Source organism: Aspergillus sclerotioniger (assembly GCF_003184525.1).
Source record: "Aspergillus sclerotioniger CBS 115572 chromosome Unknown BO94scaffold_50, whole genome shotgun sequence".
Classification (NCBI taxonomy): domain Eukaryota; kingdom Fungi; phylum Ascomycota; class Eurotiomycetes; order Eurotiales; family Aspergillaceae; genus Aspergillus; species Aspergillus sclerotioniger.
The window spans coordinates 120,491-141,471 of NW_020291040.1; the positions used below are offsets into that span (position 1 = coordinate 120,491).

Below are 20,981 nucleotides of genomic sequence, written 5' to 3' on the forward strand. Positions count from 1 at the left end.
CCCGTGAAAACAGACCGGCTGGGAAAATCAGGAAAGGACCTGGTCACTACTCATTCATTCCACTCACCAGGCCAACAGGCAGGTTATGCTAAGTCTATTACTAGTAGGAAAGGACGATCAGATAGTAGTCCACCAGCACGCCCCGCATGCGTATACATTCCGCGCTAGACAGAGAAATCTGCTCAATTGTGAGCACCTTCCAGCCAATGAGCAACCCGTTGTTACAGGACAACAACATGTCGCTGGACAGGGCTGCTGCTTCCGCCAGATCGGAAGGCCCAGGGATTCGTACCATAGATGATGATTGTCAGTCCATCAGGAATAGCGCTGGGCCATGTTGTTACATCGCTTCGCTCTTAGGGCTTCTGCCTGGTTTGTTCAAAACCTACACCTTTGGACACATGGCCTCACATAGAATAATCAACAACCCGGCTTCTAGAACCACGTTGTGGATGTAGTAGTCATACCGAGCATTGTTGTACAGAACCCAGTCTACTGGCGTCTTTGCACAATAGTCTTTCAACATGGGGCTTCCATGGCTGGACCAACCGGTTATGCTACATTCCTCTCGAGCAGATGATTGCACCTTGACACCAGAACAGTGTGCCTATCGCCACGGGCATTGGAGATACTGGTATCCCTCTCCATTCCCATGTGTGGCCAATTTGATGTTAATGGCGCTGTCAATAGGTACCAATCTGACCATGTCTACGCTTTGAATACTATATACTTCTTATGTGCAACTGTCGGGGTTTTCACTATACTGCACCTGATTTCCAAGCACAGCCCCATCTCATTCAAGAGGTCTGCTGTCTGGCGAAAATCAACAGCAGCAGGGAGATATCTGGTCTACAAATGCTTCCAACTACCCGTGTTGCGTTCCTGCACCTATTCGCTGGGAGTCCTTCTCCTGGTGCTGATAGGAGCAGTATTCTTCTTCGGTTTGTTCACCCAATTTTGAGGAATTGCAGCTTTGGCTAACTGTTGAAAGCCATGACCCTGGGGCCCCGGCCTTACTACTGGCCCAATACGGCAACAGTCTCTTATGGAGGTAGTCCGCCGATTGCGACGAGAAGCGGATGGATGGCGTTGGCTTTGCTCCCATTTGTCTTGTCAGTGACTTCGAGGCTAACGACGGTATCGCTGGTTGCTAACTTTGATTAGGGCACTGAGTGCGAAAACCAATCTTATCTCAGCATTGACCGGAGTGCCTCATGAGAAGCTTCAAGTATGTCTACCGCCAATACAATGAGACATAAGCTGACTGCTCAGGTCTTTCACCACTGGACCAGCTACGCTATGTTTGTCCTGGCGCTCATACATACGTTTCCTTTCATAGTATATCACATTGATAAAGGTGATATGGTCGAGCAGTGGAAAACCGAAGTGACATACTGGACCGGAGTTGCTGCTTTGATTCCGCAGGCATACTTGACACTCATGTCATTGCCAGCTATCAGGCAAGACTGTCTAGACCAATCGCCGAACAAGCAAGCTGACCCCTACAGGAACCGTTTCTACGAATTTTTCAAAGCCACCCACTTTCTCGCCGCTTTGCTTTTCATCATATTCTTCTTCTTCCACTGTGACTTCCGTCTGACTTCATGGTAAGCTCCCCACGAATCTCATATCATCCTGCCAAGCTCACACCATCAGGGACTACTTCATCGCCACCGGAGCCATCTACCTCCTCAGTCTCTGTATATCCAACGTTCGCACCTACTTCATGCACGGCCGCCACACAGCCATAATCGAGTATCTCCCCTGCGGTCTCGTCCGGATCAGGATCCCCACCATCATGACATGGCGCCCAGGCCAACACGTCTTCGTCCGGTTCCTCAGCCTTCAGCAAGGCATCCACTGCTTCAGTACCCACCCATTCACCATCTGCTCTCTCTACCACGGCCCCAAACAAACCGGCAAAGCGCCAGAAATCACCTTCTACATCAAGCCACGCCGAGGACTAACAGCCAGTCTGGGCAACACCGCCCTCGAGAAACCTAACTCATCCGAAACCGTGTTCCTCGAAGGTCCATACGGCGGTATATCCAAATCCACCGATATCTCACGATTCGATACTCTCATCCTCATCACCGGTGGCACAGGCGGCGGCTTCTCCCTCCCAATCCTCGAAGAAGCACTCAGAGCATACCGCCAACAGCCTACCAAACCCACCCCAACGATCCAACTCTATTTCGCAACCCGAACCCATACCCTAGCAGACTGGTACCGCGAAGCAATCAACTCCAAACTTGCAGCCTACAGCATCCCCGACGACAAAATCTCCCTATCCATCTACATCACCTCGACAACTCAACTTTCCACCCCAGCGTCCGGCTCCCCTCTCCTACTTTCCTCAGGCGAAAAGGGGAGATCTCCAGACTCCATCCACGGCGTCCCATCCCAGACAGACATAAACCCAGACACGGTCCAGGTAGGGAGCCGACCCGACATCTCAGGCATCATCACCGCCAGCACAACATCACCCACGGCGCGCCACATCGCCATCTTCACATGTGGACCGGCGTCCATGATCCACGATGTCCAGAACGCGGCCGCGGAGGCGCAAAGCCAGGTGATCCGCAAAGGCTCCTCCGTGGAGGAGGTATATCTGCATACGGAACCGTTTTCGTGAGCCCTCCCCTTGCCTCTTTACCTCATGGATCCCTGTCCGATGGAAAATATAGTTTAACCTAACCGGTGAATAGGTGGTAAATATTACAATTTATAACATCTGGATATCCTCGGCATTTGGTTAGTATACACAGACGTCTTGTTTGCCTTACCCTGGCCTGCCTGTAATTAAAAAGCGCGACAGTACATAAATACTCTCCTTTCGTCTTGATACTTCTTCCCTTCTATGAAGATGGAAACCATCTATATAATTTTCCTCAGACAACATACTTGACAAATAATACACGTTCTCCCCCCATCTAAACTAATAGACAACCCTACCAAAAACGAGCATAATCCTCATAGTATCACATCACATACGATTCAACGGTCAAGAAAGATCGATATATCATCTAGACAAGCGATCCAACAAAAACAACCAGCAACAAAGAAGAAGAAGAATAAAATCAAGGTTCCATCGAACCCGAGCCCCCGAAAAGGAAGGCAGGTGCACTGAGCAGCAAAAGCCCAGGTGGTCATCATCAATCACAAGAGATACAATCTAACCAAAACCGATGTCAAGCAAACGGACAAAGGAACAAGCACATCTCATCATCAACCAAACATTAGCTAGGGCCAACAAACAACTCTAGATCTATACCAGAACACCGATCCGAAAAAGGGACAACAAACAAACAAAAAAAAACGCCAGCCCGGAAGGAATCTGTAACGTCTCTATGAGTGGAGAGTGGGATGAGTGTATAAATAAGAATGGGAAAATAGCAGAGATGTGCGTGCTCTGTCTATGAATGTTGTATGTACCTCAACAAGATCCAAGGATCATATGTTGGAAATTGAGAGGGGATAGAAAGTAGTAGATAGTGAGGGTGAGTGAGGAAAGAAGGGATTAATTCTTCTTCCCCTCCAGATACTCCATCAGAGAAGCTCTCATCCGGACATTGACAACACCGCCCACGCCGTACGCGGGAACGATCTTGCCCATGCGCGCAAAGCAACTCGGGACGTAGTCGCGTCGAATGCGCGAGGCGCGCTCGCGCCAACCTAAACCTCCAGGCGGCTGTCGGTTATACAGATCCAGGCCGAGCAGGTGCATAGGCGTGCTGACGAACTGCATCAGAGCGGGACAGGAGAACTGCGCGAGGGCGGCTTTCATTCCGGGGGTGGCGGCAATGGTATCCGGGATGGAGGGAGCGACGAGCGCGGGGATGTTGAAGGAAGCGAAGATGGTGATGCTATCGCGCAGACAGAAAAGAGAGTAGGAAATCTTGGGGACTTTCGCGGCGCCCGAGGGGTGACAGGAGGCTGGGGCGGACGTGGACGTGGACGCGGACGCGGGTGCAGATTGTGACGGTGGCGCAGACGGAGATGCGGAAGCTGATGTAGGAGGGGAGGATGCGCCGAAGATCCGCGCGAACCTGGCGTCCTTATATACACATATGCCCATGTTCACTGCGGTTGTGGTGAGGAACTTGGCGGTGCCTGGGAAGACAGTCTCGAAGGGCTTGTTGCGCATGGTGGAAGTGAAGGTGTCAATCGTGTTCGCGGTGAGGTAGGTGGACGTGTAGAGCGTGTAGATGAGGAGGAACGGAGTGCTGAGGAAAAAGCCCCCCGGTTTCGTGAGCATGGATCGGAAGCAGGAGGTGATGGTCTGGCGGATAGAAACGCCTTTTGCTGCTTTCTCAATGATCGCACTGGACAACGATTCGGTCAGTTTTTCTTCGCGGCAGGTTAGGATCGAGTGAGCTATAGCATACCGGTCGATGACCGTGATGACCGGGCATGTCAAGGCTCCTGCTGTCGCCGCGCTGGCAACGTCGACTCCCAGTCGCGCTCCTAAACGGTTGGTGTTCCAATCGGTCGATATGGATTGCTCAGAAATTGTCGACATGGTGAGAGGCGCTTCGGGGGAGAGCGCATTCCGAGGCATGGTCGCCGGTCGGGGATGGAGATAGATAAGAAAGAAAGAGAAAGAAAAGAGGAAGAGACAATCGGAGAGAGGATTGCAGGGGACGAAGGGATGTAACTGCGATCGCTAAAATAACGTCATCCAGATAGGCGCGGGCGAAGAGATGGCGAAGAGGTCTGACTCGGAGAAGAAGCGTCAGTGAGGGATTAAGGTAAGGAAGCCCGACGGCTCAGATGCCCATCGTGGTGGTAGGTAGCTTGCAGTTAGCCTCACGCCAGGCATGGAGAAGAGAGAGATCACATCAGATTAATCGCGATTAATTAATGGCGACGGCGGGCGCGGACTTGCAGCGGACGAGAATCGCCCGGCCAATGAGTTGGGAAGCTTTTGCAAACCCCTCGGAACTGCCCTCCGATGCCGGCCGATCCTTCTGCCAATCTGCCGACGGCTTTCCACTTCTACCAAATAATACCAACTCGCGCGTCGGCTAATTGTTGGATTCTAACGTTTCATTCCCGATTTTTACACACATGATAGATAAATGCTCCCAAACGCCAAATGATAATCGTCTCTTTTAATCATGACCTCAGCATTCACTCAATGCCTCAATTACAGAGAGAGTATAGATATAAATACCATACGTAGCTTAGTTGGCCGAGTTCGCCTGGAAATCGTCCAGCGTGACATTGACAGACCCAGCTTGTACCAGCTATACCTCAATATTAGCTCCAAAGTGCACCCAAAAGAGGGGAGAAGATAGAAGGGAAAAAAATAGAAATAGAAAAACTTACCGCCCGCTGCAAGTCATCAATGAGATCATCCGCATCTTCAATACCCACACACAGCCTAATAAGATCCTCGGGCATCGCACGCTCCCGTCTCGTCTTCTCGTCAATGCTGGCATGGCTCATCCGGCACGGCATACTGATCAAGCTGTTGACACAACCAAAGCTCACACTGATAGCCCACAGCTTGGCGCTCTCGACAATGCGCTCGCTCACTCCCACATCCCCTGTCTCGAACGAAAGCACGGCTCCCGAGCCCCGGGCCATGGAGTGGTGGAGCTCATATTGTGGGTGCGACCGCAGACCAGGGTACCGCACCTTGAAGCCGTGGTTTTCAAGAAACTCGGCAATGCGCTGTGCGTTGGTCTGCTGTTGGTCCATCCGAACCTTGAGGGTCTTCACACCACGCAGCAACAGCCATGAGTCGAAGGGCGACAGACCGCAGCCGGAAGCGTTGATTGTGAAGTACAACCGCTCGCCGAGAGCCATGTCGTTAACTGCAATCACACCCGCCATGAGATCGTGATGACCGGAAAGGTACTTGGTACCACTCTCGTACACAACATCAGCACCGAGCTCGAGAGGGTTGAGCAGAAGAGGAGACATCATGGTGTTGTCGACAGACACAACGCAATTGGGGTTCGCTTCGTGGGCAGCCGCGGCAATCTGGGGAATATCCACGATCTTGATGAGTGGGTTGGTCGGCGTCTCGAGCAAGACCATGGCTGTCTTTGAGGTGAGAATCTCGCGCACTTTCTCGGGAACTGTAGTATCGACATGATGAACGATGATGCCGCCGTTCGTGGACAAATACTTCAGGAGGCGATTCGTGCCACCGTAGAGGTCGTCGCCAGTCACCACTTCATCACCAGGACGAAGAAGGCGGGAAATCACGTCCAAAGCAGCCATACCGGAGGACACCACTAGAGCCCGCTGGGCTGACATGATCTTGGCGAGGTGTCGCTCAAGGTGCGTCCGGGTAGGGTTTCCAGAGCGAGTGTAGTCATATTCGCCGCCTCCGCCACCGGAAGTCTGTTTGAACGTAGCGCTCTACAGACACATCAATTAGCTCTCTCTCTCCACATCTTAGTCGCCCATGTCCGACGGTGTAACCCGGGCAATTGAAAAAGTAAAATGAAAAACCCGGGGGAATTGATCGGTACCTGATAGATCGGAACGCTGCTGGCATTGTACTGATCATTTCCTTCCGTATAGACTAGCTCAGTGGCAATGTTGTAGCGTCTACCAGCATGAGGGCTAGAGGGAGCGGGGGATGGAGGAAGATCGTGTCCTTCGAGGTCGACACGAGGAAAGGCCTTCTTCACCGCGGCATCATTGCCGGATCCTGAGGCCGACATCGCTGCGGGGACGGAACAGCGGGGGGATGGTAAGAGGCGATGGAAAGGGTCAGGGAGAGGCGATGGACACCACAGGACGTGAGAGCAGATAGAATCGAAGCTTAAAGCAAAGACAATGGCTGAACAAAAATGGGATTGCCAAAGAACGATGGGATAACAAAGGTGCTGGTATGGAAAAGGGCGAAATTATTGTCTTCCCCAGAAGAGTCACCCCGAGTCGTAGTCAGCATTGGCGATTGCCCGAGTTGGTAAGGATGGCCCCAGATCCCGCGTCCTGTCATTGGTTGAACCGGCCGTGCCGCGATGTCGTCATCCACTAGGCCCAGTCGGGAGACGTCCTGCCACTGACTCATGCGGCGCCTGAGGCATGCCATCGCCGGGTGTACGAGAATGGAGCAAGCGGTCTACTGCCCAGAGGGCTCGAAATAATTACCTACTACTATAGTGCAAAGCAGATTGCATCAATTTGAAATCTGCTACTGAGGTCATTATACACATGAATGTAGGGCGCATTCGCCCAATGCTCCTCACCCCGTCCCAAGGAATGACACTAACCCATATCTCCAACAACCAGGGAGATCTGAATATGAGATCCACTGTACCCAATCAAATACATAACATGCATGCTACACCCTTGCGAGAATCACCTTGACGTGGTATTGGTGATTCAGCCCAGTACAACCGTACATCCATCAAATGACCGCCCATGCCATGTCAAATCCCAGAAGATATTTATAAGCACAACACCGCTTAGGTCGCCAGGTCGCCAAAACTACCGTTAATGCCGAAGAATTGGAACCTAAAACAAAAGCGTCGGTTAGTATTCGTATACACCTATACTCGCTGAAGGCCTCAGTCCAAGTAGCAGAAATCAACTTACCAGTCCTCCACATTGAGAGTGGTTGGAGCTGTCGGCCCGCTCCGTGAGCTACTACTCCAGTTGTCATCCTGGCTCGCAGCGTCCATCGTCGCCCCACCCAAAGCGGCGTCCAAGTTCTGCATTGGCCAGCCTTGCTGGTTCTCTAACCCAAACACCTGCTGTGGTTGCTGACCCGGCAGACCGATTCCAGGTGCCAGAGTAGACATAACCTCCGGGCTACCCTGAGCGGCGGAAAGACTTCCGCGCGCTGCCATCTGTTGGGGAATGATTGGCCGTTGGTCCATGTTCTGAGTCGGTAGCTGAGACTGCATCTGGAGTTGCGGATCAACCGCGTTTGGTTGGGGAGACGTTAATTCTGGGAAGAACGCTGTGCCATCAGGGAATAATTGGTCCGGCTGAAAGTTTTCCCAGAGGGACGGGGAAAGGTTGGGAGAGGTGCGCGTAACAAGGAATAGATCGGGTGGCGTCGCGGGTAAGGAAAACTGGTTGAAAGGGGTCGTTGGGCGCGTATTTCCGCGAGAGACTCCTGGCCCTCCTGGAGCTGGGGGGGAGCCTTGGGGCAGGCTTAAACCAGGAGGCTGCATTTCCCTTGAGGGGGTGACAGCAGGCGTTTGAGGACGAGATCGTTCGTAAGATACCGGCGGTGTGGGGCCTCCTCCATTGGGCAGACCAAATTCCATCTCGTCGAATTTGCGCTTCGGGGGTTCAGGTCTCCTCGCAGGCGGCTGTTGCATCGTCTCGGGCCGTACTCGCTGATGTCTTCTGCCCGCAGCTTTCTGAAGGCGTTCTTCCAGGACTTTATTTCCGAGAATGGATTCGAATAACGTATGCACCATCTTGGCTACGAGCCAGACTTTCGACACGTCCTTGAGAGCCTGCATGCAGATATTGATTCGTTCCTGGCAGGTAGCCACAATCGAGGGAACGGAAGATCGCATTTGGTAGACATGCATAATCAAAGCCGAGAATAAGCTGTAAACACTGTGCTGGGAGTCAGCGGGGTATAGGCACTATGCAGAGATGCATCATCTTACATGAAAGCAGGCGCATATCTGATTTCTTGATGATTTTGTAGGTTCTCAACAATCGAGGTGATCATTCCGGCTGCCTGAAATGCAATGGTTCGCGATGGGTACGCCATTTCTTCCACGCGATAATTGCTTGAAACAGAAGACGCAGGCGGCATGTGTGCTCGATGCAGGAGACAGAGCGTTGTGCTTTGGATCAAGTTAGCGCAAAAACGATACGAATCATCGGTCTGCATAACCCACTAATAATTGGCATGAAGAAGAGCTGCCCAGAAGTGATGCCGTTGCCGTTGCCAACACACCTCCTTGGGACAGTTCTGGAGCCAGTCTGCTAAGGCCATATCCGAGTGGGTGAGATCCATAGCATTCATGCGTCTAGACTTCGAGGCCACAGAGTACTGCTGAGAGAGAACCAAGCCCATGATCTCGCAGAGCTTGACGTATTGAAGGAAGAACTGTACATGTACCGGGTCGGACGGATACTCCGCAACCATGTCGATCTCGTCTTCAACGAAATCATCCTCGGTCAACATTCCAACATCCGAATCGTCGGTGTTGATGCCGATGGGCCGACCGAGGGCGACAGCCACCGATCGGTCCCTCGTGAATAGAGTCCACCAAATTCGCTTCCATAACCTTTTATCGGGCTTGCTAAGCTGGGAAGATTCCACGCTGCGGCGGCATTAATTGGTATTCCTTTGTGTAGAATGTGCTAAAAGGCACTCATACCTTCGATGCATACCCGAACCCTGAGCCACGACCATTGCCACTCTTGTCCAGTAAAACACATTCTTGGTAACATCTAAGCCACATTAGCAAAGCTCCCCTGGGGCTCAAGGGCAGGAGTTGCAAGTTGCAACTATGCCTACCTTCAGGCCCTTCCCAGTACCAGCCTAGAAGAACCAGTGCTTGGACAATAGTGACGCGATCATCCTCATAATTGGCATCATATAGTGCTTTTGCCCGTTTATAGAACGTCATGGCAGCTGGCGTGGTTGAACCGCTGGCATCCATCAGTTGCTGGTTTGTACAGACTCGCGAACCCGCCAGAAGAATGGCTTGGAGGAGAAGCAAAGACGGAGGGTTTTTTGGATCCCGATATTGCCGCAAAAAGCGGCTACGATTAACGATAGGCACCACGGGAGCAACCCATTTGAAGTACGCTTCAACCAGCTCATCACACAGGGGCTTTGGCGGCAGTAGGAAGGCACCGCGTTGGTGAAGAATATCTAACTCCAAGCTGTCCAGGTCTGTCAGCCTAGCGGGCGTGCCTCCCATGTTAGGAGGCAGAGGGTAGTGTACGACATCGGTAGTCCCATGGCGGTCTTGGACGAGGAGCGATAGGTTTGACGACTCGCCAAGATAGGCAACTCTTCCAGGCTCCTTTATCGGGGCGCGCGCAAATTTCGGCTTCATAAACTGGGCATACATTGAATTATGGGACGCTTGTTGAGCGGCCTGTGTTTCTGTGAGGGTAGTAACCGGCATACCGTCGACAGCCATTCGATTGCTTTGATAACCGAAGGCATCCTTGCCGCTCTCTATTGCTGGTGGCTCCGGTTTTCTCGGTGGCGATTTCTCTTCGACTTCTTCCCCTCTGATAAGACAAGAAAAAGACATTGTCAGTAGAGTTCTACCCTGACAGCGGAAGGGACACTGGGAGGCATACCCGCTTGTATTATCTTTCGATTTGGTTTGGTTCTTCTTACGTTTCGGCGTAGGGATCCTGCACTCTATCGAGAACGCCACGCAGTTGGTGCATGGCACACCTAAGCTGGCAGCATCGCAGCGAACCTGGCCATTGGAGTGGAATGATTAGCAAGCTCGTTCAGGCATCGAAATCACGAGCGCACTGCCAAACGCGGACGGAGGCATACATCCGGGTGGGAACGGGGTGTTTCAAAAAAAAAAAAAAAAAAAGGGAACTCACTTTTCGAGCATGGCATGTCTTCACGGGCGCAAAAAAAGAATATTAGCCAAAGCAAGTTCTATAAATGAAGAAGGGTGGTTGTATTGCCCTTGTCATTGAGGGAGGGGAGGGGAGGGCGCGGCCGCATAGTCTGCGGGCGGACAGGGAGGGAGGGAACAAGCTGCGCATGAGCCGAGGTGCCGAGGCTCCCAGCACAAACGCGACCTCGCAGGAAGCAAGACGTACCTCACAAGCACGCGACGCACGTTGTCTGTGAGAGAAGGAGATTAGATAAAGCCGATTAGCTTCTATAAGTTCTCGACCAAATTTGATACTATACTTTTTGTCCGGTAGCCACCCCGATCGGGGATTGGGGGTCTGCGCCTGGCGTTCAGGCGCTTCATCCTCACCACAGCCCCGCGAGCGCAAACGGACAAAAGCAACGACCGAACTGTCACCACTCACCTTCTGAAACTCATGTGTCCGTTGGATCCCGTGCGCACAGTAATACCAGAAGTTCCCGTAGAGCCCGCTGTACTTGGGGCTGGGCTGGTTTTGGAGGCTGTTGGATCTGTGTGGTTTTCTGCAGTGCTCATGGCCACCAGGTACCCATCCAGAGAGACTTTGCGACAAAGAAAGGGTCTGGAGCAGCAAGGGCCGTAAAAGATAGGTTCGCGGAATTCGTTAAGATTTAGGACTCGAGAATCGGTAAAAAGGGAAAAAAAGAGGAAAATACGTCAGACGGCAGGAAAGGAAAAGGCGAGGGCAGGCCCAGGGAAAAAGTAAAGATGGTAATGTGAGAGGCAGTGGTGAGTTGTGGATTGCTTTTTCTAAAACGTCTGGAACAGCTCCCAGACTGGCAGAAGCACGGAACGGGAACAGGTAAAGCACCTAGCCAGGCGATGGAGCAGGAGGGGAGAGGAACTCGACGCCACCCGACCGATGGATGCGATCGATGGAGTCTGGCGGAGGTCACAGGGGAGGAGGGAGGAGGAGAGGAACGACAACAACGACGACGACGGGCGCCGAGAAGATCAATTCAGTCAATCAATCAATGAGATGGACCAGGAGGGGCAGGGGAGAAAAATTGCCGGAATAGGTCCCAGGAGAAGGCAATGGATGGATGGCTTCAGGAACCCGCCAGGCGATCACTTTTCCGTTGCGACTGGCGAACTTGCGAATTGCAGAGGGAAAACCACCGGAGGAGCATCTCCAGCAGAACGTAGAAACAGACAGGCCCTGCAGGGTGGCGTCAGAGAGTCGGGGACAACGACCAGTCTGGTTACTCTGCAACTGGCTTACTTCCAGGCAGAAGGGGGGAAGCCGGACTGTGGAGAAAGGTGCTTAGTATTGCTTCGTTCCCTGTCGTCGGTCCAGAAATTACGGTCGGGCCAAGGCCTTTAGGGGATCCAGCCAGGGTCCATCAGGCCTTGCTCGACCCGACAGACACGGTTCAGGTACGGGTTGATCCTGTGAGGATTATTGTGGATTATTGTGGATTGATAAAGCCAGAGGAGAGTGCAGTCAGTTAAGTACTACTGTGTAAGTAGTAGTATCATGAGACCATGACAGATGACGATAGGGGCTAGTACTACTAAATAGTAGTAGGTATAGGTACTATACTAAGTAATGAGTATGTACCCCCCCCCGAATGGATATTTACTCTGGATGTTTCCCGTACCATCCCAGACAAGGGATTTCTAGTACTATCTACTATTCAGATTCATCATCCTTTGATGTATCTAGATACAAATATCCTGTTCTGCAGCGGCTCCATCACTCCGCACTACTGTAAGACACTTGAATGTTCCATTAATAATAATAATAGGTACTGCATTCTCCCGTGGTTTTTAAGCTTCTTTGTTGATTTTCTTTTTCCACTCCACAAGTGGAGTCCGCCGGCTTGTTCTTCGTCATTAGAATTCCGCTTATGCCCCCTTGTGCATCGTTCGCGGAAATAAAAAGGACGAGAAAAAAATAGCCATTGCAGATGGATGAACTACTAGTAGATAGGAAAAGTGCTGACTATCTAGATACGGGCGACTTGCTGAAACCCAAATATAGTACGGAGTGGGTTAGTCATGGAAAGCTCCCCAAGCTCCCTCGCTTCCGCGGCTCTAAGTTCACCCTTTGAGTACCTAAGCCGTTAAACCAGTTCCAGTTTTTGGGTCCAACTCATCTGACCACAAATATTGGTTCTCGTGCTACTGATTAGGGCCCCCGTTCCCCGTGGGCGTCCAACTTAGTTTTGTACAACAACACCACCACCACCACCACCACCACCAACAATAACATCCCTGTCTAGTTTTCTCCAGACGGTGCCTTATTAATGAATATCACCCACTCGTCCGTGAGGGATTATTCAATCATGGGGAATCAATCCCACATGAGCCAACATACATCGTAGGCCCTAAACCTACAGCAACCCCCTCATTGCGTGTCTTCAGGTTAATGCAGGAGAATCCCGGTCAGAGAATCACGACCCTCCCAAACCAATGGGAAATCCCAACCGCCCATCCTTCGCAGTCCATGCCGTTCTGAGCGCCCTCGGGGTTCTTCCCCCCGCCCGCGAACCCCGATATCACCGAAGGCCATCCAGTAAGTTTCTCACGAGGGACTCGATCCATCGTGTCTGACTCGGCCTTCATGCGGACGGCGGCTTCCCCGCAACCCAGCCCTTGTCTTGGCCTCCTGTCACTGCCAGCCATGCAGGGGGGCGCATTGGGTGGAGGCCCTCGACGCGGAGCGATCCTAGCTTGCCCTCTCGGATCTAGACGGCCTGCCCCCAGAAAGCTTGATAGCGTCATATTTGGCTTGTGAAACCTCGGCTGGGCCCGCCATACCAACCCATGAATCCACAATCAATGCAAGACGGGGAAAGCACAGGGAAGCAAAACGTAAACTAGAAGCGCAGGGAGAACGCCAGGACCTGTCGTTACCACCCAGGTACGACCTGCGACGCCGGCATCCAGCAATCCAAAATTCGGACTGTCCGGGACATACGCCTCATCTGGAGTAGCGTATATTAGTCCAATGCACGTATCTAACTATATCACACATGTACAAAATTCATTACAACTCCTGGTGGAGCTTTCCGGCGCGTCGTCGCCGTTAAAGTCGCGCACTCTGGGGATCTATTAGGTTGCGCGACCATCTGTACCGCCCGACTTCCCACTGGTGTCAGTCTCCACTGACCCATTGACAGCTTCGACAACAGCGGCTCCAAATGCTGTTGCCCGGGGGCCAAAGTCTACTCCACTGATCATCACCTCGCTAATAAACTCCAGTCCGGCCACGAACGTGCACAGGAAGCTGGCAATGCAGAAGTGGCTAATCGTCGTGCCAATATCCAACCAGGAGCCCTCGTCCCGGACCATGTAGAAGAAGTTCAACGTCATAATGTCCGAGATCGACATCACAACCATGAACAAAGCGCTGGGAGCCACCTCCAACCGGCGATTAAGAATACCCAGGTTGGCGCTGATGAGTGCGAATGGAATGAGAATCTTCAGGATCAGCAAAGCGCCCTGACTGAACGGGCTAAAGATCGGAATGAGCCGGCAAACACTCTCCAACGAGAACGAGGAGATTGACGCGATGTTCCCCGTGCTGAAAAAGGCGGATTGAAGGAGGAAGAAGAAAAATAAAGCAACACGCGCATCTGAAACGCCGAGTGTCCGGTAGCGGTAAGCCTGGCCTTCAACAACGGCCGTTGCTTCCGTGCCCGTCTTCTTCGGAATTGCGGCGCCATCTCCCGTGGCTGCAGTATAGACATATATGGCATGCTCCAGCCGGACCCAAGTGGCCAAGGTCATACAAAAGACGAAATAAAAGAGACCCTCGTAAGAGATGGTGAGGATGATAAACGTCGGGGAGAATGTTAAGAAGAGAACCATCAAGCGATGCAGGTAATGACTATTCGAATATAGTCGGTAGAGGAACGGAAGGAGAAGAGATGCAACTGGCATAGTATATTAGCTGGGAATGTTGTTTCAATATATTCTAAACAATTCGATGATAGGGAATGGACCGTAGACAGATCTAGTCGCCGATTCATATTGAACACTTACCCAGAACGAACCAACCGACCACTTGATTGCCGAACGGTAGTCCTTGTTTAGCTTGAAGAGACGTTGCACTGGATCTCGTAACGATCAAGGCAAGCAAGACCATGCCCAGCTACTTGGAATCAGTAAGTTGTCCTTATGTCGAGAGATTCACACATACCTGCGTGCCCATGATCGTGCGTGCGCCGCAGCTAGAAATAGCAATTGACGACTGTGCCGAGGACTTTCGTCCCAGGACGTAATCCTCAAAAAGCAAGTATAACAGTCCGGTGAAGAACATCAACAGGCCACTCCAGGTTCTTCAAATTCGATTAGTCAAGGCCACCAAGTCATTGATATGCGCCAGGAAACATACATCAGGTCGATATCTTCGACTTTGTTTGCCGGGAGCAAAGTGAAGCTACTCATTAAGAGACAGCCGATGGCCCATGAAAGAGAAAGTAGCGTGTGCCTCTTAACGAATCTTGCTCCATAGAACAAGGGCCAAAAAGCGCCCAAGACGAAGCAAACAGTATAAATCTCGCGGTGAAAGTAAGATTGTACCTATAAGCAACCGTTAGCCAATCCCTCCAGTCCTTTAGAGAATGGCAACATACTAGGGCCTCCAATACGCCTACAAAAACCAATGACTGGAATCCAAATGCGACATATCCACTCGCCGAATGGACATGACTCATGAGTATCTCACGGCCAGCAATCAAAGCCTTTCGTCGAACGAATACCTCTTCCCAGAAAAAGACCGGGAAGACCCCATAGAAATAGTACCGCCACGAGGAGCGCTGGAAGAGAAAGACAGAAAAAAGTGCGACGAGAATAGACGAGAAAAATGAAGTGCTGAAGACAGTTCGGTTCGAGTCGGACGTGCCATGAAGGACATGCAAGTCAATAACAGTGGTTAAAGCATATGCAATCCAGCCCAGGTAGCCCAATGTCACAACAGTTCTGAGAAAAAGCCAGTCATATGTCTGTAAGTAGCGCAGGCCTTCCAAAGCATTCGCCAGTAGAGCAGACGACATTGCGATGGATTCGTCGTAAAAGCCGATTGCTATCTTAGCCTCTATCTCCTGAAGGTGTTCATCGACTGAGGTCTGACCGTGATCGGCCAGAGGCTCAAAGGGCTTATACCGAAGCAGGGTGGCCTTTTTTTGCTCCTCCTTCACACGGTACATCTCCAAGACCGCCTGAGTATTGGCCAGCGCGGCAAGTGCTTTATCCTTGGGACTGGCATCCAAAAATTCCAAAGGTAGCTCACCCACCGAATTAGTAGGAAAGTCAAGCCCAGTCAGGTATGCCATCAGGGCTGCGACATCAGCCTGCGCGACATCATTCCGCCGAATGTTGTCAAAGCCCCAGTCGGACGAAACACCATCCTCATGACCAGTTGGAATTCCTTCCTGGGTATACCTAGGACCAGCTATACCAGAACCCCATACCACGAGTGGTGTCCTCGTATTGTCGGGATGGCCATCGCCATGACTACCCCAATCGCTCATTCCGTGGTCGGCCGTAAAAACGAAAGCTGTTTCATCATCCTCATAGAACTCCTCCACCAACTGCGTTATTTCCTGCACCCCTTTGTCCACCAGCTTGATATTACGCAGATATTCTTTCGAATATGGACGATACCCATGACCCGTCGTATCGAGCCCGAGGAGGTGCAGGAAGAACACCAACTTGTCTTCGCGCAATTTCGCATTTAACTCGGGATCTGTTTTAGCGGAAGCAAACAATTCCTTCACTTTATCGAAAACCCAGGTGTCCAGCAGTGTTGCGTCAGATGAAAAGTCTTCCGCCTCTTCTCCGTACGTGTCCGCGTCAACCCTTCCGGGAACTGCACCTTCTTGGAACATAAGAAGAATATCCGGGCTCCCCCAGCTCCACGTATGCCGGCTGCGATTGAAAACGCTGTCGAAATTTACCGGGTTCAGCTTCCATCCTGTTGTTACCGCCGACACATCCTCATACAACCCCGCGATAAGCGCAACGTGGCCAGGCCGCGATTCAGTAGGAACTCGGGTATGGGAAATCCCGAAAGTGCCGTGGGAGAGTACTCGAGACCGAATGAAAGGTGCCAGGTAGATCGGCTCCGTATCCTCTCCGGTGGTGTCGTCGGGGTCAGGCAATGCCTGGAAGGCTTTATCGGCACGCAAGCCATCGGCAACGAACAGAACGAGACGTTTGGCGGGAGCAGCGGCATCGGATTCTCGTTCGACACGAAACGATTTCATACCACTAACGATCGGGCTGACAAAGTATATATCGAAGATCGAATAGGCGTAAATTAGGTGAAACACCACCGCGAGGGTGAGGAACCCTACGCGGCCGAGACGCGCCATGATTTCCGGTACAGGAGATCGGGCTCGGGGAAAGGGTTGGTAAACTAAAGGAGTGAAATTGAGTCTCGAGAACGTAAGAAAACCATTAGGCCAAGCAATAGATACAACGAAGAAAGAGAAGAAGGAAGACGGCGAGGTAGGCCGATGCAACCGCTTCCTCGCATCGAGCTCAGGGAGAGGTAGGTTCAGGTGAATTTGGAGAGTGCTTAGCACTGAATTAGCAGCCTGGCAGCACTTTTCCGCGTGGCTGGATTGGGGAACTTGGGGAAGACCCGCAGCCAATCGGGGACCACCGATTCACCATGGACGGGGCTACGGCTGGCCGCAAGGTCCTCGGGCGCAGCACCCTGAAAGTGACGGATAACCCCTTGATTCCATATTTAGCACAATATACTCCGTAGAACAGGGTGTAGATAGATAGATAGATAGATACGTAGAAGGATTCCCATTAGTGATAACTAATGGAATCATCTAAGTCATCATGTACTTTACTTTACTACTTGGCCAGCACATCAATGATCAGATATGGTATACGATGTAGATACTTACTAGCAAGCAAAGGTAGTATTCATAGTGAAACATTTAGAAAGAATATCAAAAGAATAGAATAAAGTGGAATTCGGCAGATTTAAAGTTAACCGATGATATTCGAAGAATCTCTAACATGGGGTGAAGATTTACTATACATAAGACATGGATAATCATTGTTACAGTGCATAAGGAACTTACTTCTATTGCTACCATGCTAGTCATAGTTTCACTCCCTATAATCTGCAGCAATCTCTGTTCATAGTCCTAATATCAATAATACTTTGTACTTTGTGTATGTACTGAGAGGAGCTGGCTTTTAGTCGCCTCAACTTGCGATTTCAGACTAATCATCTCGACTTCCCATTCCTTCAGCGGTTTTTCTTTGCGGGCGCAACTAATCTCTATAAAACTGCAATACTGCGATCGCGCATCGACCATGTTAGCGCCTCATCGCTACTAGTAATTTGATTCGGGGCCTTCTCCTTTATCTAGGAAGATGTTACGTACACCCAAATTTTGTTCCGGGTCACCGAGGGTCTCTTACATAAGCGCCGCAAACGGAATAGCGCCTTCGAAAATGGTATAGCCCCGTCACCTGACAAAGTAGCAGTCATTTTTTGTATGGTATGTAATATGCGCGGTCCCCCACGACCCCGCGACTTCACAACATAGAAGCCTGTATTAAAACACCTACTTTTACACTACTAAAATCGCGCTTTTTAAATGCTAAAATGGATGATATTATGGACATCATGTTGGCTCTACGAGCCAATACAGTCTATATATATTGAATTCAGCCAGGCAAGGTGGCCAGTCAGGCGTTTAACCGGGTGGCCGGGCTGGCTGCCTCACCGGAGGCTGAATCGTTCAAAAACAGTATAAGATCTAAACAGGTGCTAGTTTCTCTTTTGGGTGTAGCGGTAAAAGTTGGTCATCTGATCAGGCTAAGCCTCTTTGGGCGGTGGACCCTCGGTGACCCGGAACAAAATATGGGTGTACGTAACAGCTTCCTTTATCTACTTGCTGACAGAGCACTTCCTAACAGAGCACTCTCTTCCCGAGTACATCATTTTCTCATCGCCGGACCCGGCCAGACTGTCAGAGTGGATAAAGAATGGGATATGAAAGTGTAGTATGTACTCCATACTCCGCACTCCGTACGCAGTAATTGTATCACCAAGTTGTGCTCCGAGCCTGCAAACAGCAACATTGTAGCAGGGGAACATGTGACGCCGTCGGCAAAGCCACGTCTCCGACCGATCCGCGCCACAGTTGCTCTGGCAGTCTCCGACGGCCGCCCCGACCGGTTTGATCCAACTTCTTGCCGCAGCTGGACCTGGGGCCTTTGCTACCGGACGTTGTTTCGGGGGACTTATACGCTTTCTGTTTTGGGGACAATCTAAGTGACCGGTCGTTTTTGTTTCGCCATTTCGTCGTCATGGCTTCAGCTCGCGGTCCCCGATGGCAGCAGTTCTTGCAGGAATTGGTGATGGTTGCGGGCACTGTAAGTTCCAAAACGCTCTTAAACCCGTGTTGCGACTAACCGTTGTTATCAGTCGGCATCAGCATACTTCCTTATTAGATACCTCCTATCCCGCCTTGACTTTGACCCCGAGAGTAAGAAGAAAGAAGAACAACGGCGTAAATCGGCCGCAATTCTACGGAAACTCGACGGAGGAGACGAAGAGTCAGATGAAGATTCACCGCGTCGCGGAGGAAAAGGTGGGCGCCGGCAAAAGAGGGGTGATCTAGTCCTCAACCAGTATGAGCAGGCTATCGCCATGGATGTAGTCGCTCCAGATGACATTTCGGTGTCATTTGAGAACATCGGAGGTCTGGATGAGATCATCGAGGAGTTGAAAGAATCGGTCATATATCCTCTTACGATGCCTCACCTCTACGCTTCAACGTCATCGCTCCTCACGGCGCCATCTGGTGTCCTTCTGTACGGGCCGCCTGGATGCGGAAAGACCATGCTTGCTAAAGCGCTCGCCCATGAGAGCGGGGCATGCTTCATCAACTTACACATCTCTACACTGACCGAGAAGTGGTACGGTGATTCCAATAAACTGGTCAATGCTGTATTTTCGCTTGCCAGGAAGTTGCAGCCCTCGATCGTCTTTATTGATGAAATCGATGCCGTACTGGGAACACGACGAAGCGGGGAGCACGAGGCCAGTGGGATGGTCAAGGCAGAGTTCATGACCCACTGGGATGGTCTTACTTCAGCAAACTCGATGGGCGAGCCCCAACGAGTGGTCGTCCTGGGCGCCACTAATCGCATGGGAGATATCGATGAGGCCATCCTCCGACGGATGCCTAAGAAGTTTCCCGTCTCTCTCCCCCCTGCAGCACAGCGGCTTCGGATCCTCAGCCTAATCCTCAAGGACACCAAAGTTGATCGGAATAACTTTGACCTCCAGTATCTTGTCAAGGCCATGGCGGGTATGTCAGGGAGTGATATTAAGGAGGCCTGTCGAGATGCCGCCATGGTGCCGGTGCGCGAACTTATCCGCCAGAAAAAGGCGGACGGGCTCAAGATGACAGCGGTCGATCCCAAAGAAGTGCGCGGTCTCCGTACGGAAGACTTCTTTACGCGCGCTGGGGGGGTCCGGGTCATCCCTCCACCCGCCCAGCTACAGAACAAAGCCAACTCGGAGAAGGAATGGAGCACCGAGTCCGAAGCAGCATCTGAAGCTGAAGCACGAACACCCGCGGAGATGGCAGAACCGCCTGAGTAGATGGCCTCCGCCTTCTTGGATGTTGTATGAATTGCTTTCATTCTCTTGTGGATATACTTTCGGATATAATGGCTCTGATTTGTATGGGGCTTACGCCTCCAACCGGGGTGCATCGAGTACCTGCATGATGGAACGGCTGACCTCGATATACCCGCTGACGAAATCCGGATATAAATTTCACCACTCGAGCTGTCCTGTATAAAGTAGATGTATGTTAAGTTAAATACGTGGCCGGTGGGCGCGACGGACGGGGCCAAGAAGGCATCGCCGCCGATCCGTGGTATTCCCATACGGTACGTACCGGTACGCCACCGGCCGACGTCAAGAGGCAGCGTTGTTACAGCGAGGTAATGCACCAGGCGGCCTGCCTTCAGCTGGGAAACCTTCTTGCCGATCGAATTCTCTTCGCTTCAATCGCTTCAATCGTTACTCCCACCTGCAGCATTCATCGGGAACATCGCAAATCTCCGGTTGCTTCTCTCACCTCGCCCCGAGCAGAGCATGAGACTGCCACCCCGCCCTGCCGCCGTCTGATCTGCCGACTTGAGTCGTCATCACAGGAGGCTAAACTCCATACTTCTCCCTCTTCCTCCATCCCGCGCCTCCTCCTCCTCCTCCCTCCCAACCTCCCCAAGTCTGCCCCAGCTCTTGGTCTTGCCCCTGGATTAGACCTTTCGAATCGTGCGACTTGGGTTGTGCCCCCCCCCGTTTCATCTACTCGAAACACAGGTGATATTATCGGTTGTTAGATCCCGTGCTAGCCCCGAGCTTCAGGACACGGATGCGATAATTACAGAGCCCGGATG

General features: G+C 51.6%; 6 protein-coding genes across 6 annotated transcripts; 2 read left to right on the forward strand and 4 right to left on the reverse strand.

The window, feature by feature from the left end:
* Positions 1-410: 410 nt before the first annotated feature.
* On the forward strand, positions 411-2,856 carry BO94DRAFT_330991 (ferric reductase family protein). The gene is made up of 8 exons (XM_025606975.1): positions 411-634; positions 691-941; positions 992-1,112; positions 1,165-1,228; positions 1,273-1,460; positions 1,509-1,607; positions 1,657-2,631; positions 2,709-2,856. Exons 1-8 carry the CDS (start codon positions 525-527, stop codon positions 2,713-2,715), a joined length of 1,815 nt encoding a protein of 604 aa, XP_025461776.1. The 5' UTR covers positions 411-524; the 3' UTR covers positions 2,716-2,856.
* A 664-nt stretch (positions 2,857-3,520) lies between these two features.
* On the reverse strand, positions 3,521-4,561 carry BO94DRAFT_479353 (uncharacterized protein; the record flags this gene model as incomplete). Its single annotated transcript, XM_025608742.1, has 2 exons — positions 3,521-4,325; positions 4,389-4,561. The coding sequence occupies 2 exons, from the start codon at positions 4,559-4,561 to the stop codon at positions 3,521-3,523; spliced, it is 978 nt and encodes a 325-aa protein (XP_025461777.1).
* Positions 4,562-4,995: 434 nt separating this feature from the next.
* BO94DRAFT_540600 (cystathionine beta-lyase STR3) lies at positions 4,996-6,837 on the reverse strand. The gene is made up of 3 exons (XM_025612946.1): positions 6,489-6,837; positions 5,332-6,375; positions 4,996-5,249 (listed from the first exon to the last, which is right to left on the reverse strand). Exons 1-3 carry the CDS (start codon positions 6,681-6,683, stop codon positions 5,187-5,189), a joined length of 1,302 nt encoding a protein of 433 aa, XP_025461778.1. The 5' UTR covers positions 6,684-6,837; the 3' UTR covers positions 4,996-5,186.
* A 596-nt stretch (positions 6,838-7,433) lies between these two features.
* On the reverse strand, positions 7,434-11,096 carry farA (CeGAL family transcription factor; the record flags this gene model as incomplete). Its single annotated transcript, XM_025614211.1, has 10 exons — positions 7,434-7,482; positions 7,564-8,544; positions 8,598-8,780; positions 8,835-9,263; positions 9,321-9,393; positions 9,461-10,188; positions 10,261-10,385; positions 10,522-10,539; positions 10,747-10,771; positions 10,966-11,096. The coding sequence occupies 10 exons, from the start codon at positions 11,094-11,096 to the stop codon at positions 7,434-7,436; spliced, it is 2,742 nt and encodes a 913-aa protein (XP_025461779.1).
* Positions 11,097-13,472: 2,376 nt separating this feature from the next.
* Positions 13,473-17,098, reverse strand: BO94DRAFT_331117 (mannose-ethanolamine phosphotransferase MCD4). Its single transcript, XM_025606976.1, has 5 exons — positions 15,164-17,098; positions 14,923-15,110; positions 14,728-14,866; positions 14,571-14,679; positions 13,473-14,461 (listed from the first exon to the last, which is right to left on the reverse strand). The coding sequence occupies exons 1-5, from the start codon at positions 16,901-16,903 to the stop codon at positions 13,638-13,640; spliced, it is 3,000 nt and encodes a 999-aa protein (XP_025461780.1). The 5' UTR covers positions 16,904-17,098; the 3' UTR covers positions 13,473-13,637.
* Positions 17,099-18,716: 1,618 nt separating this feature from the next.
* BO94DRAFT_331310 (protein-degrading AAA family ATPase MSP1) lies at positions 18,717-20,350 on the forward strand. The gene is made up of 2 exons (XM_025606978.1): positions 18,717-18,938; positions 18,991-20,350. Exons 1-2 carry the CDS (start codon positions 18,873-18,875, stop codon positions 20,173-20,175), a joined length of 1,251 nt encoding a protein of 416 aa, XP_025461781.1. The 5' UTR covers positions 18,717-18,872; the 3' UTR covers positions 20,176-20,350.
* The last annotated feature ends 631 nt before the right edge of the window (positions 20,351-20,981 follow it).